General features: G+C 41.7%; 2 protein-coding genes across 5 annotated transcripts; one reads left to right on the forward strand and one right to left on the reverse strand.

Annotated features, from left to right (window-relative positions):
- The first annotated feature begins 451 nt into the window (after positions 1-451).
- Positions 452-6,729, forward strand: LOC103970412 (CBL-interacting protein kinase 1). 4 transcript variants are annotated; one of them, XM_065173886.1, is made up of 14 exons: positions 452-581; positions 3,077-3,326; positions 3,427-3,489; positions 4,449-4,520; positions 4,601-4,708; positions 4,791-4,871; positions 4,985-5,038; positions 5,126-5,251; positions 5,334-5,546; positions 5,617-5,721; positions 5,795-5,911; positions 5,990-6,058; positions 6,134-6,208; positions 6,279-6,729. In XM_065173886.1, exons 2-14 carry the CDS (start codon positions 3,153-3,155, stop codon positions 6,375-6,377), a joined length of 1,356 nt encoding a protein of 451 aa, XP_065029958.1. In that variant the 5' UTR covers positions 452-581; positions 3,077-3,152; the 3' UTR covers positions 6,378-6,729. The 4 variants fall into 4 exon arrangements, with proteins under 4 accessions (XP_065029958.1, XP_065029959.1, XP_018676164.2 ...); XM_065173887.1 differs by lacking the exon at positions 452-581 and adding an exon at positions 2,849-2,969; XM_018820619.2 differs by lacking the exon at positions 452-581 and having other exon boundaries at positions 3,057-3,326.
- A 582-nt stretch (positions 6,730-7,311) lies between these two features.
- On the reverse strand, positions 7,312-13,598 carry LOC135652712 (uncharacterized). Its single transcript, XM_065173885.1, has 3 exons — positions 13,118-13,598; positions 8,627-10,151; positions 7,312-8,552 (listed from the first exon to the last, which is right to left on the reverse strand). Exons 1-3 carry the CDS (start codon positions 13,371-13,373, stop codon positions 8,360-8,362), a joined length of 1,974 nt encoding a protein of 657 aa, XP_065029957.1. The 5' UTR covers positions 13,374-13,598; the 3' UTR covers positions 7,312-8,359.
- Positions 13,599-14,065: the final 467 nt, after the last annotated feature.

Raw genomic sequence — 14,065 nt, forward strand, 5'->3', positions numbered from 1 at the left:
ATATATATATATATATATATATATATATATATGAGTTAATATTGTTGAAATGCAAATGCAAATTATTGTTGCGGATATTGTGGGCGAAAGAAAAGGTGGGTTGGTAGGACGAGCGGCCGACTTGAGTCAAATATGCATTTGTTTTTGTTTCCGAAAGCAAAAGCAAAATGTCGACACATGTGCAGACCAATGACGCGGTAACAAGAAGCTCGTTGGTGTTTTCTTTATGTGGCAGACTCCAAATTGGATCCGATATGATCTGAATCCGACCCGCATTACGCGACCTTAAATGATAGGAAGGAAGACAGATGACTGCCATCTGTCCTTGCGCGCCCGTGAACGTACCTCGATATTTCAGATCAGCCATCCAGTAGCTTCTCGACACGTGGTGACTCAGTCGGCTCGTGCCGCAAGCGTCCAAAGCTCAACCGTTCCTCTCTATATATGTAGCACGACGCTTGCTTTCGCCGTCCTCCTTATCGTACCATTCCCCCATCTTGAACCGCACCCCGACCGCCGGATCCCCGGGAACGTCCGCTCCCTTGGCGCCGCCCTCCTGCGAATCTGGAAGTCTGAGAAAGGTGCGTGGGATCTTGATCTGAGTATCTCCACTATGCTTCTATGTGATTCTTACACGATATCGCACGCTTTCGGTTTCGCGGTTTATGTGCTTCTTTTTCGCCTCTTTTTTCTTCTTTTTTCTGTGATCGGAAGCGCACGCAGTACTCGGTTTCCTCCTTGCTTTCCTTTATGGAGGGAGTGTTTCAACTGGAATTTGGGGGAAGAAATTGACCAACATTTGGGGTCGATCTGCTTATTTTAGTTCCGAGATGTTTGCCCTTCCAAGGAAACGAAAGTAGTTGGAATCGCTCATTGCGATTAGTAGTAGCTCGTTGTATCCTCCACAGAAGGCACCGTCTCATTGTGCCGATCGCACCTGCAAAAAAGCCGGGGAGAAATACACTTTTCTCATCGGACGGTTGCCTAGCTGCCACCTCGGCTCGTGACCTAGGTTTGGCTCGTTCACGTAGCACTTCCCGCACTGGTTCTGTGATACACGGAGACCATGTCAAGGGCGTGACGCGTGGCACGCGTAGCTCGAGTACGTGCACTCCATCGCGGAACTGTTTCAGCGCGGGTCCCATCCAACCTGCTGGGTTCATAAAAAAAATTGGGGAGAAACTAATCAAATCAGTTAGGGCGGTGACGGAGATTGTGACATTCGCAGTTCATTATAGCTACTTCCCAATTCCTTTGTCCGGTGGAAAATGACATATGGTTATTATTGGCATCATGATTAAGATGGACATGGTTCTTAATTTCATCGTTAGTAATTAGTTCTGAACTAAGATGCAACATTAGTCTTATTTACATTATATTTCTAATAAGAATTGTACATTTATGACCATTGCAAGGTTTTGAAATAGCATATTTGTCTGTCAGAAAAATCTAAAATTTCTAAAATACATCTGAATAATTTTTTTAGCATCAATTATATATATATATATATATATATATATATATATATATATATATATATATATATATATATATATATATATATAATAGTTAGCTTAGAGTACGTGACAGAGACTAAGTACAATAAACAGATATTTAGGCGTTGATATTTAAAGTAGTCGTGCGTGTGTGCATATAATTTTTAAGTTTTGAAGAGTGTATATAAATCACTTTATTTTGTAGGATATATATATATATATATATATATATATATATATATATATATATATATATATATTCCTTTTATTCACTGAGTATATCACAAGACTAATTAGTGGCTGTTACAGTATCTTATTATCTTTCCACAATCACTTTCATTACACATAAATAAGACAATAAAATGGAGCATAATATCCACACCACCTCATCAAGGCCCTACAAGTTAGACTTGTATTAACAATAATTGGTGGAAGTTTCGTAAAGTATAATTTGATCATATCAAAAGAACTTGTCGGTGTTGAAGAAGGCAATGAGACTATTGGGTGCATAAGACAATTATCGTGGAAATTAGGATCGGTGGCCATATTTATAGGTGGATCTATCAAATCATATATAATAATAATGGATGCTTCATGCTCTTTCTTCTTTAATCATAGTCTTCTTGGCACAAAATTCCAAAGAGAATACATTTTGGAGTACATATATCATAGAACAGATTTCGTGCAGTACAACTACGTGCCATGATACGTGCGGCTGCTAGATGGAATTGCTTGTTTACCAAGCGATGTGCGTGCCGTGTCAAACTCTCGAGTCAATTTCACTTTATCATCTTGCATCATGCTTACCATCTACATGACATGGGAAATTCTCTTACGCAATGTGCAGGGTTGAGTTGTGTGCCGTGAAACATACATTACTTTTGCTAGCTATGTTTTGAAATCAACACCCTAATAAGAAAAGGATTTTTTTTTCTCTTCTTTTCGGTCAAAAGGAATAATATATTTCTTATTTGTTGGGTTATACTTTGCTTCCTAATGTTGAGAATGAGACAGCCAACGAGGCTACTTTGTGTATGTAAGTTTTGATTAATTGTGACTATGTGAGAGTTACTGTCCTTCGTATTATAAGGAGAGGGAAGGGAAACCTGAATCACATACTTATCTATGGACATGATTAACTGAGAGCATACGCTGCACTTATCACATGACCTTTCTCTTACGCTTTTTGCCCTTTTGTACGTGCAAGTAGCCATTAACAAAGTTGTGGAGCCAGATGAGTCATGGAGTCTCTCCACACAAGAAATGGACAAGGCTGCCCCACGACCCCTTGCCTCTATCTCCTTCTGGAAAGCCATGAGTCCCTTGCCAATTAATGTCGGTTAACTTGAGGGTACTAAGAATAATGATAATATAAGGAGATAAGAACAGAGTCAGCCACATAGGCTCTATCCTGTCTATTGTTCTTTCTCTATCTTTCTTGTTGTGCTTTGCTTGAGACAGGAGGCGACTGTGGTAAAAGCACATAGCCCCGAGATTGATGCAAACCGCTGCATTCTAACTCTATTATTCTTTCTTCCTTGCACGAGTGAATAAAGGCTGGGGTTTGTTGAATTGATCAGGGCTTCTCCCATCGCGAGAAGAGAACGAAGACAGGGAGTAGAAGAAGAGGAAGAGGACGGTGCTGTGCGTGCATATATGGTGAAGGAAGGAGGCGAGGAGGGAGTGCTGGGGAAGTATGAGCTGGGGAGGACGCTGGGCGAGGGGAACTTCGGGAAGGTGAAGTACGCGAGGAACGTCGTCACCGGGCAGGCCTTCGCCGTCAAGATCCTCGACCGCAAGCGCATCCAGTCCCTCAAGATCGACGACCAGGTCAAGCCTCTCTCTCCCCTTCCATCCTTCCTCTTCCACTTGTTTGTTGCCCGTAGTGGAATCATTTGAGGTCGTACTAACCATGCAAGAAATGGAACAGATCAAGAGGGAGATTGGCACGCTGAAGCTGCTGAAGCATCCCAACGTGGTCCGTCTACATGAGGTTTGCCTCCCGCCTCTCTCTCTCTTCTTCTTCTTCTTGTTGACTCCCCGCGTTCATCTCCTCCTCAGTTTAGTTCTGGGAGAACGCATACTTCTGTTGGCTGGTGTTTTGATTATTTTATTCGATTTAATATCGAGCAAGATCGAGCAGTAGATTCCGGGGAAATTAGGCAGGTCTCGGTGGATGGAGTTGGAAGCAAGGAATCTTTGTCCTCGTTGTCCTTCTTTTCGGATTGGTTTGGCGTTCGCAACCCCACCATGACCAAACACTAATAATACTAATAATAACACGGCCGCGACTTCGTGCCAGTCCCACGAGCTGTCCGCCCGCCATGACCGGAACGGCGCTGATTGGCCGCGTGACGCTGGGGCCCAAAAGACACTGGTGGGGGACCGACGCTTTGAGATGCGAGGTCCCGATCACGACGGCTACAGGGCACCGACGGTCGGCGTGGAACACGTGGGCCCCGGCGGGAACCGGCTCAACGTGCAGTCCAGATCGGGACACGGCCGACGGGTCCGCCGCGTCCGCGTCCTGCCCTCGGGAGTTGTCCCCATGTGATCCTGGCGCAATCAACCCATCTCACTGTGGGCCTCGATGCATGTGGAGAAGGAAAGGCGTGCAGTCGATACGGTTGGGTCCAATGGACGCAGTCGCTAATTGAGGTCTCCTTCTGTGGAAACAGGGCGGGCATTAGATGTTCTCAGTAGCATTTATTTGTGATCCTTTTGTTTCACTCGGTGACTCTTCTTTTCAATGATCTCAGCATCGCAGTAAGATTGCTCCGCTGCAACTTTCTCGGTAGATAGGAGTAGCAGGTTCTGGCTTTGCTGAGGGCAAATATTCTTAGTAGCTTGATAGGGATAATTATGCATGTTTGTGATGAAAGAAACAAGTTTTGTAGTTCAAATTATGCTTCAGATTCATATTGACAGGGCAATTTGGTGTTTGAACGACAGGTATCGGCCAGCAAAACCAAGATTTATATGGTCCTTGAATACGTCAACAGCGGCGAATTGTTCGACAAAATCGTAAGCAACCTATTTGTTGAATTGCCTCTGTGACATAGAATTACGGCTTCTGAAGCTGGTTTTGCTATTCTATGTTGTAGTCATTGAAGGGTAAGCTTTCAGAAAAGGAAGGAAGGAGGCTTTTCCAGCAGTTGATAGATGCTGTCAGCTATTGTCACGATAAGGGTGTTTACCACAGAGATCTCAAGGTAACAAATCTCAACTGCACTTTTATGTGATCGATTCAAGTGTCAAATTGAGAGGGAGAGTCATCTTCTACTCGTATCACAGCCAGAGAATGTGTTGGTTGATGCAAAAGGAAACATAAAGGTATCCGATTTCGGCCTCAGTGCACTGCCTCAACATCTTGGGGTATGTCAATTAAGCTCCTCCTCAGTGAAACAAAACACTCAACTCTCTCTCTCTCTCTCTCTCTCTCTCCATTTGTGTTGTTTGGCTAAATCTTCTTCCTTGTGCTGCATCAGAATGATGGATTGCTGCACACAACATGTGGGAGCCCAAATTACATTGCCCCTGAGGTGATTTCTACCACTTCCTTCCATTTCTGCTTTCTTCATATTCCTGGTGATGCCTGGCTTGACGAGTTCTTGTGGCAATGCCATCAGATCCTCTCGAACCGAGGTTACGACGGTGCGAGGTCCGATATCTGGTCTTGTGGTGTCATCCTCTATGTCATCCTCACCGGCTATCTTCCTTTCGACGACAGAAACCTCGCTGTTCTATATCAGAAGGTATGCACTCTGCACAAGGATGAAGTGGAGATCCTTATCGGTTGCTGGGCAGGGAGTGATATCTTCTTGCTTCTTGGCTTAGATCGTCAGGGGCGACACCAAGATCCCCAGGTGGCTCTCCCCGGGCGCTCAGAACATCCTGAGGAGGATTCTTGATCCAAATCCTGTAACTCGGATGAATGTGGCTGAGATCAAAGCAGACGACTGGTTCAAGCAGGACTACGCCCCGGTGTTCCCGAAAGATGATGACGACGACGGCGACGACAGTTATGGTGACTCCCTTCCTGTTAAAGAGGTAAAACAAGGACTGTTTTGGAGAGGCTTTGATTGCTTTGAATCGGAGCTGATGTTTTGGATGTCTGCAGCAAAATGTGTCCGGCGAGAATGGAGCTTCACCTACACATATCAATGCGTTCCAGCTGATAGGAATGTCTTCATCGCTCGATCTTTCTGGCTTCTTCGAGAAAGAGGTAGGAAATGACAAATTGCCTCTTTCATTCAACTTGTAACGTGTTCATAGATATTGCTTATGGCCTTTTGCAGGATGTGTCCGAAAGGAAAATAAGGTTCACATCAGATCACTCACCAAAAGAGTTGTTGGAGAAGATTGTGGACATCGTCACAGAGATGGGGCTTCAGGTTCAGAAGGGGCATGGCAAGGTTGGTACCTCTAGATCTCCTGCCATAGCTTGGTACCTTGGAATCACTACCAACTGTTCTTTTGTCATCTATTGGCAGCTGAAAGTAACGCAGAAGCAGGATCGGAGGAGCACGAAGACCGCTGCGTCACTGTCTCTGGCTACAGAGGTAAAGCTTTCTTGCTGCTTGAGCTTTCGAGTAAATGAGATGAGATCATGATACCATGATTTTGATGAGATGTAGGTGTTCGAGCTCACTCCGTCTGTGTGTGTTGTGGAGCTGAGGAAGTCACAGGGTGATTCGTCGTTGTACAGGAAGGTAAGACGAGTCTTGTCTCGTAGGCAGTGACAGAGAGATCAAAGCTTATGCGGATGGCGGTGGTCTGCAGGTGTGTGCGAGGCTATCGGAGGATTTGGGGGCGAGCAAGGGAGAACAGCTTCTGGGGACGAAGAAGAGCTTGACGCCAGAGGCGAGCAGCTACACGTGACGCGCCTTTTTGTAGCATCAGGCGCACGAGATAGACGTGCTCGGAATATGCCCAATTGTACATAAACGAGCGACGTCGGAAGATGGTGGCGATTAGTGATTCCACACGGGCAGCTTCCCGTTTTCCTTGGCCGCGCGCGCCTCTTGCAGTGAACAAAGGAAAGAAATATGGGAGTTGAGAGTCACTGGACGACGACCGGAGGTATTGGTATTTTCATTTAACTGATAAGAAAACTGAGAAGCAAAGATCATCACCATCATCGATTGCTAGTTTATGCTGCTGCGCATGGGTGATAAGGCTATCTATCCTAAGTTTTGTACGCATATCGAATAAATAGATTACGTTTTGGCAACTACGTCGAATAAGATTCTCATGATGCAAAGTAAACAAAAAAGAGAGAAATATCAAAACACATCAAATATGATTGATTCCCTTAGTTATATCGACGACATTCATTTGAGTGGTTTGAGTCTGTGTTTGAACGAAGGCATCTTTCCATTAGGAAAGATGTATTCTCATAACAGCAGGGTGACATCTCGCCCTTGGACTTCAGCCCTCACACCGGAAATAGGGCAGAAGATTCCCGATTGACGTACCAGTATGCCGTCGGACCGGTATGTACCACTCGTCGATATCATTCGGTATTATCTATCTTGATATCTTTCAACTTAGTAACATAAAGGATAAAACTAAAGAAGATAATATATGAATTAAGATGACCAATAAAAGATGAATTATATAATTACTTGATTCAATGAAGGTAGACGACCTAATTGGCCTAACGAAACAATAAAGAGTAATCCATCCTGATTGATTTAAGCTTAAATTAGCATTTGTCTCCAACATTCATAGGCAATTGAAAACAACCAGCTGTCATCTAAATAAACATAGTTTATCTTTGTACAAAAACATTTTAAGAACTAAACCCTTGAAGTAAATCTCCAACCCGATCAAACACTCTACACAATAGGTATTTATCGTAAATCCAGGGCGGTATACATACATGGTAGCTATAGAACTGCAGTCTGTAAACAAAAATAACTTCCTTCTTTTGAAACAGAGAAGTAAATAAAACTTCTCCAAGGAAGAAGAACAAGATCAAACTTAGAAAGCATAATGACTACTCATCTTCTAGGTACTAAAATGCCACTGCGGCGGCGAACGATATGAAAATACAACAGGTTCTGTTTGTGGAAAGAGAACAACAAAGAAGCTTGCTACATAAAGCAAACAACCATATACTAACACCACCTGGACGCTCGACTGTGGAACAAGTTATTGCATCGACAGGTTGCCAGTATAACTGTAGGATAAAATGAAATCTGCATTTCGCAACCAACTGCATAGAGGAGCATACTTTTCCACCACCAGACAATAAAAGTTGGTATGATCATAATAGTCAACCTTTTTCTAGACATATTGCAACCTCCATTCTGGTTGATCATTTGTTTAGCCGGCTGCCACATGACGGCAAAGCTTTTGTCACCAAGAAAATTTGGAAATCAGATCCACAAAGCACGGAAGATGAGATTATACTATGTCCACCTGAATGTTTCAAGTATAATGTCCAAAGCACCCATGCGTATTGGCGTAGACTGCCACTGCATTACCGTGAGCTTATCCATCATCCTGTACCTTTATCATCCCATAAGATAACTAATTCCCATGCAAACTATATGACTGCTTATTAGTATCTGTCAATTTATGAGAGATCTAGCTAGCACCTTCAGAAGACTGTCCTTGGCCGGTACATATGTAATACTTGTATTGGTTTGAAAGCATTCCTCGTAATTTCTGAAGTTTTTTATCAACTAATACTTATAGCAATGATATACTCTTATCGGGATCAACTTTCGATTGACCTGAGTATACAACAATTAACCTGTAAGGAACAAAGGATACCTAGTTCCCTGAGTCCACTAAAGTTAATCTGCTTTACCACGTCAATCTATACCAACGTACTGTTCCACTTTGGGAAGATATCAATATGTTGTACTGGCACCTGCATCTGTATTCTTATCTGTATCAGGTAAATGGAAAGATAACGGCTGCCAACCCGATGGGTGAGGTGTAATCCACCTCTTGACACTAACTGTCACGTGCAATATCTGAAGAATTTCACCCAAAACAAGATGATTCAAACATGAATTTCTCACAATTATTGCTGCTTGATACCTGTATAAAATTAACAAGTTGTATCATGAATGCAAGAACGCAGATTAAACAACAGCCTTCAATAAAAATGTTACCTGCATTGTGATGTCATCATTGAAGCACGTCCAGCTGTCGAAGAGAGAAACCTTAGAACTGCATCCCATGTTGCCTTTGGATGCTTAGCATTAATATCAATAGGATTGATACATTTCCAGAGTACATCATTTTTTTCTACATAGAATGGTAAATTACCTCCTAGCTTGTGCATCACAAGAAGTTGATGATGAACCGCATAGCTCAAGGCCATGCCAATGTTAAAATTCTGAATATTCATCTCGCCATAGCGAATACAATCAGCTATGTTTGCTTCATTTGGGACCATTTTGTCAGTTTTTAATATGCGCAGAGCACACAAAACATTCTGGACTTCAGTTGGTACTGACAGGCATCCCGGCTTACCCCACAACTCATCTTTTGACAAGTTGCTGTCCCTGGTGTTTGTAGGTTGTCTGTGCACATGTTCCTCATAAGTTGTTTGGTAACTCTGTGGATCATAATGATCTGATACAGAAATGTTTGGTTTAGGGTTACTCTTAAAAGATGAACTGTTATGATGACCACCACTAGGATCATCTGATATGCTAACTCTGCTGAATTCAGGTAAGTTTCCTGATGAGAAGGGTGGGCCACCTATCCAGCTCTGTGGTGAAGTGAATGCTGCACCACTAGGCCTATATGGAATTGCATTAAGATTATACTTTTGAGAATTTGATGAAGACAAATTCCCAGGTCGAGTACTAGGCTGTGGAGGTAGTAAATCACTAGGTCTTAATGGGTGAGGCCAGCGTGATTTGTCATTGTTAGAAAAGTCTTTTCCATCTTTCATGGAGAAATATGGATGAGGTGGTGCATAATCTGCCACAGCCCCATTTGAAGACTTGGGTTGATTCCCTTGAAAGAATCGATGCGGAGCTTCCTTGAAAGATACTGCTTCAGATTGGCAAGAGTAGTTGGCTTCAGAAGGTAGCATTTGATGTGGTAACTGGGTGAAAAAATTAGTAGCATGGTTCAAGTAGGAACTTTCCTGGGCTTTCATACTTGGCATTGTTGGAATATGCATTTGATCAGTATTTTTCATGCTGTTGTTAAATTGGGGAACGTTACTGTTAGTTAGAATATCATGACTTACAGGAGGAGGCTGCATGAATGTGTTGCCTGATATTGTTGTTAAATCACTATTTGGCTGGATTGGATTTGGACATCTCTTGGACTTTCCTTTGCACCAAGTATCAGATTTTCCTGCAGGACTGCCACTGAGTGATGCTTCAGTCAACGAAGTACCACCTGATGTCTTGCTGATATAAGGTGATTCATGCAATGGCTTTCCTCCAGACACAAGGTCCTTCCAGTTCCAGACACTCTTTGCAGCAGCAACAAGGGCTTGTGATACATTTGGTGGTTGTGCAAGAAGAATATTGTATCTCCTCAATCCAAGTTGATGGAGGGCATTTGAGAAGTCACGATCGCCAGATATTAACAAGTAGTTGGCAGGTGGAGGATTATCAACTGCCCAAAATAGCATGTCTACCAAAATCTTCTTATCACTTGCATCTTTGACACCTGCATAGCATTTATCAAAATGAGGTATGAGAAAACATATGTAGAACTAGAAAGAGGATGGTATCACAGTAAAAAAAAAAAAGAAGAAAAAGCCATCTCTAAACAAACATCTCCGCAAGTATGTTAATTAGAAATATCTACTACGAATATCTTGATCTATGTATTTTTCAACCAAAATGGCATGGCGTCGCATCCAATTTTGATTTAATTGTTGAAATTTAGTACCCAAATTTGACTTCCATAATTCATCATGACAGACCAAAGAAAACAGTAGCATATTTGCAAAATATCAGACACCAATGAACCCTGAAATCAGCTGCAATTTACATTAAAGACACAAAATAAGTAAACCTTAGCTCAAACCCTTTGTAGAGCGACGGTGGTTGGGATGAAGGTCATGCAACTACTACCCAAATTTGGAAGCTTTTCTCGAGTATCATATATCAAGTTATGTATTAACCCAGGTGACCTCCAGGAAGCCCTCCAACATCTCTGATAAGAGATGCTCCCTATATTAACAATAAAATTTGTAACACAACATATCTAAAAGAAAATTGTTTCCAAGTGATTGATTATTACTCTTTTCCCTTCACTATTCATACAGTACAATTTCCAAGTCTCACCCTCTAGCCAGGTTCTTGAACTTTCCTTCACCATGAACATGAACATGTATAAAAGAAATGAGAATGCTTTCCTAAGAACACATTTCTTTTTTCCAACCAACCATATCCCATAGGGCAACAAATTCAAATATTTTCAAATAGTAGTGCAGCTTTTCAGTCATGAACTGCAGGTAAAGCACATGAGTTATGAATTTCACACACAAATGCTTCAAGTGTAATAGGAAAGAGGAAGCTGAATATTTTATGACAATCATGAGCAGCTCAAGTATGTAAATATATAGTCTTGGATCATATCAGTCAAATAATGCTTATTTGCAATAATCCTTGTTCCATAAACTAAATAAAAATTCGATCTAAACATGTTTTTATTTAATAGACTCAAACTTTGATGTAAAGCTAAACTGCCCAACTACATCAGCAACTTATTACTAAAAGCTACCAAGCATCCAGAGAGAGACTTGCACCTTCTCGGCTAACATACCATAGCATCAAAAAGGCACACAGAATGCCTGTGGTTGAGCACCTTTCTAGAGCTAATCACAAAAGGGCTCACCCTATATAGTCCTGTACATATTTTTCTTCAATTTCTACTTATAATTTTTCAACTATCTAGTTAAGTAATACGCATTAGATTTATTTTAAAAGATCATTCATTGAGAAAGAAACACAGGCCCACTTTTACTTTTTCACTCCTCTTCTTTTCTTTTACCTTCTGTCCAGTACTATTGAGTAATACACGTTTTTCTTCAATTTCTACTTCTAATTTTCAACTATATAGTTGAGTAATACGCATTAGATTTATTTTAAAAGATCATTCATTGAGAAAAAAACACAGGCCCACTTTTACTTTTTCACTCCTCTTCTTTTCTTTTACGTTCTGTCCAGTACTATTGAGTAATACACATTTTTCTTCAATTTATACTTCTAATTTTTCAACTATCTAGTTAAGTAATACGCATTAGATTTAATTTAAAAGATCATTCATTGAGAAAGAAAGACGGGCCCACTTTTACTTTTTTTCTCTCCTTCTGTCCACTACTATTGATGTGTGCTTATCTTCCTCTCCATTTTACTTCTTATATATATATATATATATATATATACTCAATGTGGCTGCTTCATTTTTTCCTCTCTATACTACAATTCAACAGTTGAGATTATTAGATGTCCACACTTTTTCCTTCTTTTTTTCTTCCTTATTATTCTGCCTAGGATATTTACATATTAATAGTAGTACTACAAAACAATAAAAATAATTAACTTATTTTATCCTCAAGATTATTTGTAAATACATTCTGATGCCCAAGTGTGCTTTAATTTACTGCCTCCCACCTAGGCTCCAAGTAAACATAATCTCAGTGCAACTCAACCTTACCTTGATAAGGATGTATATAGTAACAAATACAGAAGTTACACTACCAACATCAGAAAAATGCCAGACCCAATTATAAAAAGATGGATTTACTGGAACTCAAATGCATGACAAGAAGCCCTTAGAGCATTTTTCCAAAAACAAAAGCTTATACGAAAGCTGAAACAATGACAACAGACTACAATAAGGTAAAATAATTACAGAAAAAGATAACAACAAAAATGTACCCTCCTACCAGTTGCTAAACTATGTCAATTCATTGAATTAATTACACAAAACACCAAGATTTCAGCCTAGAAACTGGCCAAGAAAGGGTTATTTAAAGACTCTAGACAATTTTACTCACAAATACAAGATTTTTTATCGATTAACTAATACAAAAAAGAACAAATATGAAAACTTCCGATATATCACATTCAGGGAATGAGTAACTTGCTATCTCATATGGTTTGATGGTCCAAATTCAAATAAGAATCCAGGTTCCTTATGAAATATGCCAACAGTAACTAAGTAATTTAACTCTTAGATGCATGAACTAAAGATTCCATAATTCTCCAAACATACACCATAATCATAAAGAAACCTGTCATATTCTGGAAGCTTTTAGGTATCCTGTCATATTCTACAAGAAGAGTCAAAAACATGTTCACACAAAAGCGTGTTGGTAGATGCGCATCACAAAACTAAGTGCCCACCGAACCGACGCCATCTGGAGGGCAACGAGCATATATGCAAAGCTACAAGTACCGTCAGAACCCAATGGACACACCGATCACTAAGTTTATTCGTACGAGCAATGAGATAGCGTGACTAGGAAACCAATGAAGCCGCGGAAAACTGGGAATCTGAAAAAAGGAAAAGGAGGAGGAGCAAGAAAGGCATTTCCTGCGCGATCAAGAAACCTAAGACCCTAAGAATGGCGCTCCGCCAAAGCAACGACGGGATCAGGGCTTGAGGGTCGGAAGTTTTACCGGCGGGGACGTGGTTAAGGGCGATGCCGGTGCTGGAGAGGGCTTGTTGCACGGACGGCGTGATCTTATTCGTGTCGCCGAAAGCGGAAATCAACACGGGGCCCCGGTATCCCATCGCCGCAAGGGCGGAGCTTATGTTCTGGGCAATCAGGTGCGGGTCGCAAGCCCTAGGGACCTGGCAATTCTCGATGTCCCACCACACCGATGTCTTCGCCGCCGCGTACTCCCCCGCCGCGGCATCGCCGCCGCCTCCCATCGCCTATCCTCCCTTCTTTATCTTCCGATCGCCGCGACTGCGGTGAGTCTAGGATTCCGAGAGCGGCGAGGGTGCGCAGATCGCGGTGGCAATAGCAGGAACGGGGAAGACACCCCTTGCCCCCTTTGGCCTCTGCCGGTCTCGTCTCCGCAAGTCCAAAGTTGCCCTTTATAGGCGGCGGACGACGACTCGAAACAGAGTATTGACTCTTAGACCATCTGTTTCTACCGAGTACGAAACATGCCTCAGACCCAACAAATTTCTCCCGTTGGCCGGGGCCCACGACAGTTGACACGGGTCCACGTCATGAAGACGTACGTTTGCCGTCTGCTGGAGTGGAAGAGCGACGACGCGTGCGCGTACGGGAAGGAAGAACTCGGAAGGGAGGCGAAGTCGTGGCCTTGCGGAGCGGGGTGGATTAAAACTGGAAGACTAGAAGACTCGAAATGGTCTTTCAATTCACACATACCAATCACATCATAAAATATATTTAAATGATATATTTTGTTTATATAACAGCCAATAATGTCGAAAGCTTTGTAGCTCATAAAATGTAATAAAAATATATTATAATTTTTTATTTTGTTAATATAAATCTCTAAATTTGATGAATACATTCGAGTCTTCCTTGGGAAATTTATTGTGGAGACTGATGCATTGACGAAGTCAAACTTTGGAAATCGTAATTACGA

This window comes from Musa acuminata, chromosome BXJ3-11, assembly GCF_036884655.1.
Source record: "Musa acuminata AAA Group cultivar baxijiao chromosome BXJ3-11, Cavendish_Baxijiao_AAA, whole genome shotgun sequence".
NCBI lineage: Eukaryota > Viridiplantae > Streptophyta > Magnoliopsida > Zingiberales > Musaceae > Musa > Musa acuminata.

Excerpts from the sequence above, each read along its gene's own strand:
- LOC135652712 (XM_065173885.1), bottom strand. The coding sequence starts at position 13,373 with ATGGGAGGCGGCGGCGATGCCGCGGCGGGGGAGTACGCGGCGGCGAAG. Across the intron at positions 10,152-13,117 it reads CCTTAACCACGTCCCCGCCG|GTGTCAAAGATGCAAGTGAT; the intron begins GTAAAACTTCCG and ends AATGCTATGCAG. Across the intron at positions 8,553-8,626 it reads ATGATGACATCACAATGCAG|GTATCAAGCAGCAATAATTG; the intron begins GTAACATTTTTA and ends AATTTTATACAG.
- LOC103970412 (XM_065173886.1), top strand. The coding sequence starts at position 3,153 with ATGGTGAAGGAAGGAGGCGAGGAGGGAGTGCTGGGGAAGTATGAGCTG. Across the intron at positions 3,327-3,426 it reads CCCTCAAGATCGACGACCAG|ATCAAGAGGGAGATTGGCAC; the intron begins GTCAAGCCTCTC and ends GAAATGGAACAG. Across the intron at positions 5,722-5,794 it reads CTGGCTTCTTCGAGAAAGAG|GATGTGTCCGAAAGGAAAAT; the intron begins GTAGGAAATGAC and ends GGCCTTTTGCAG.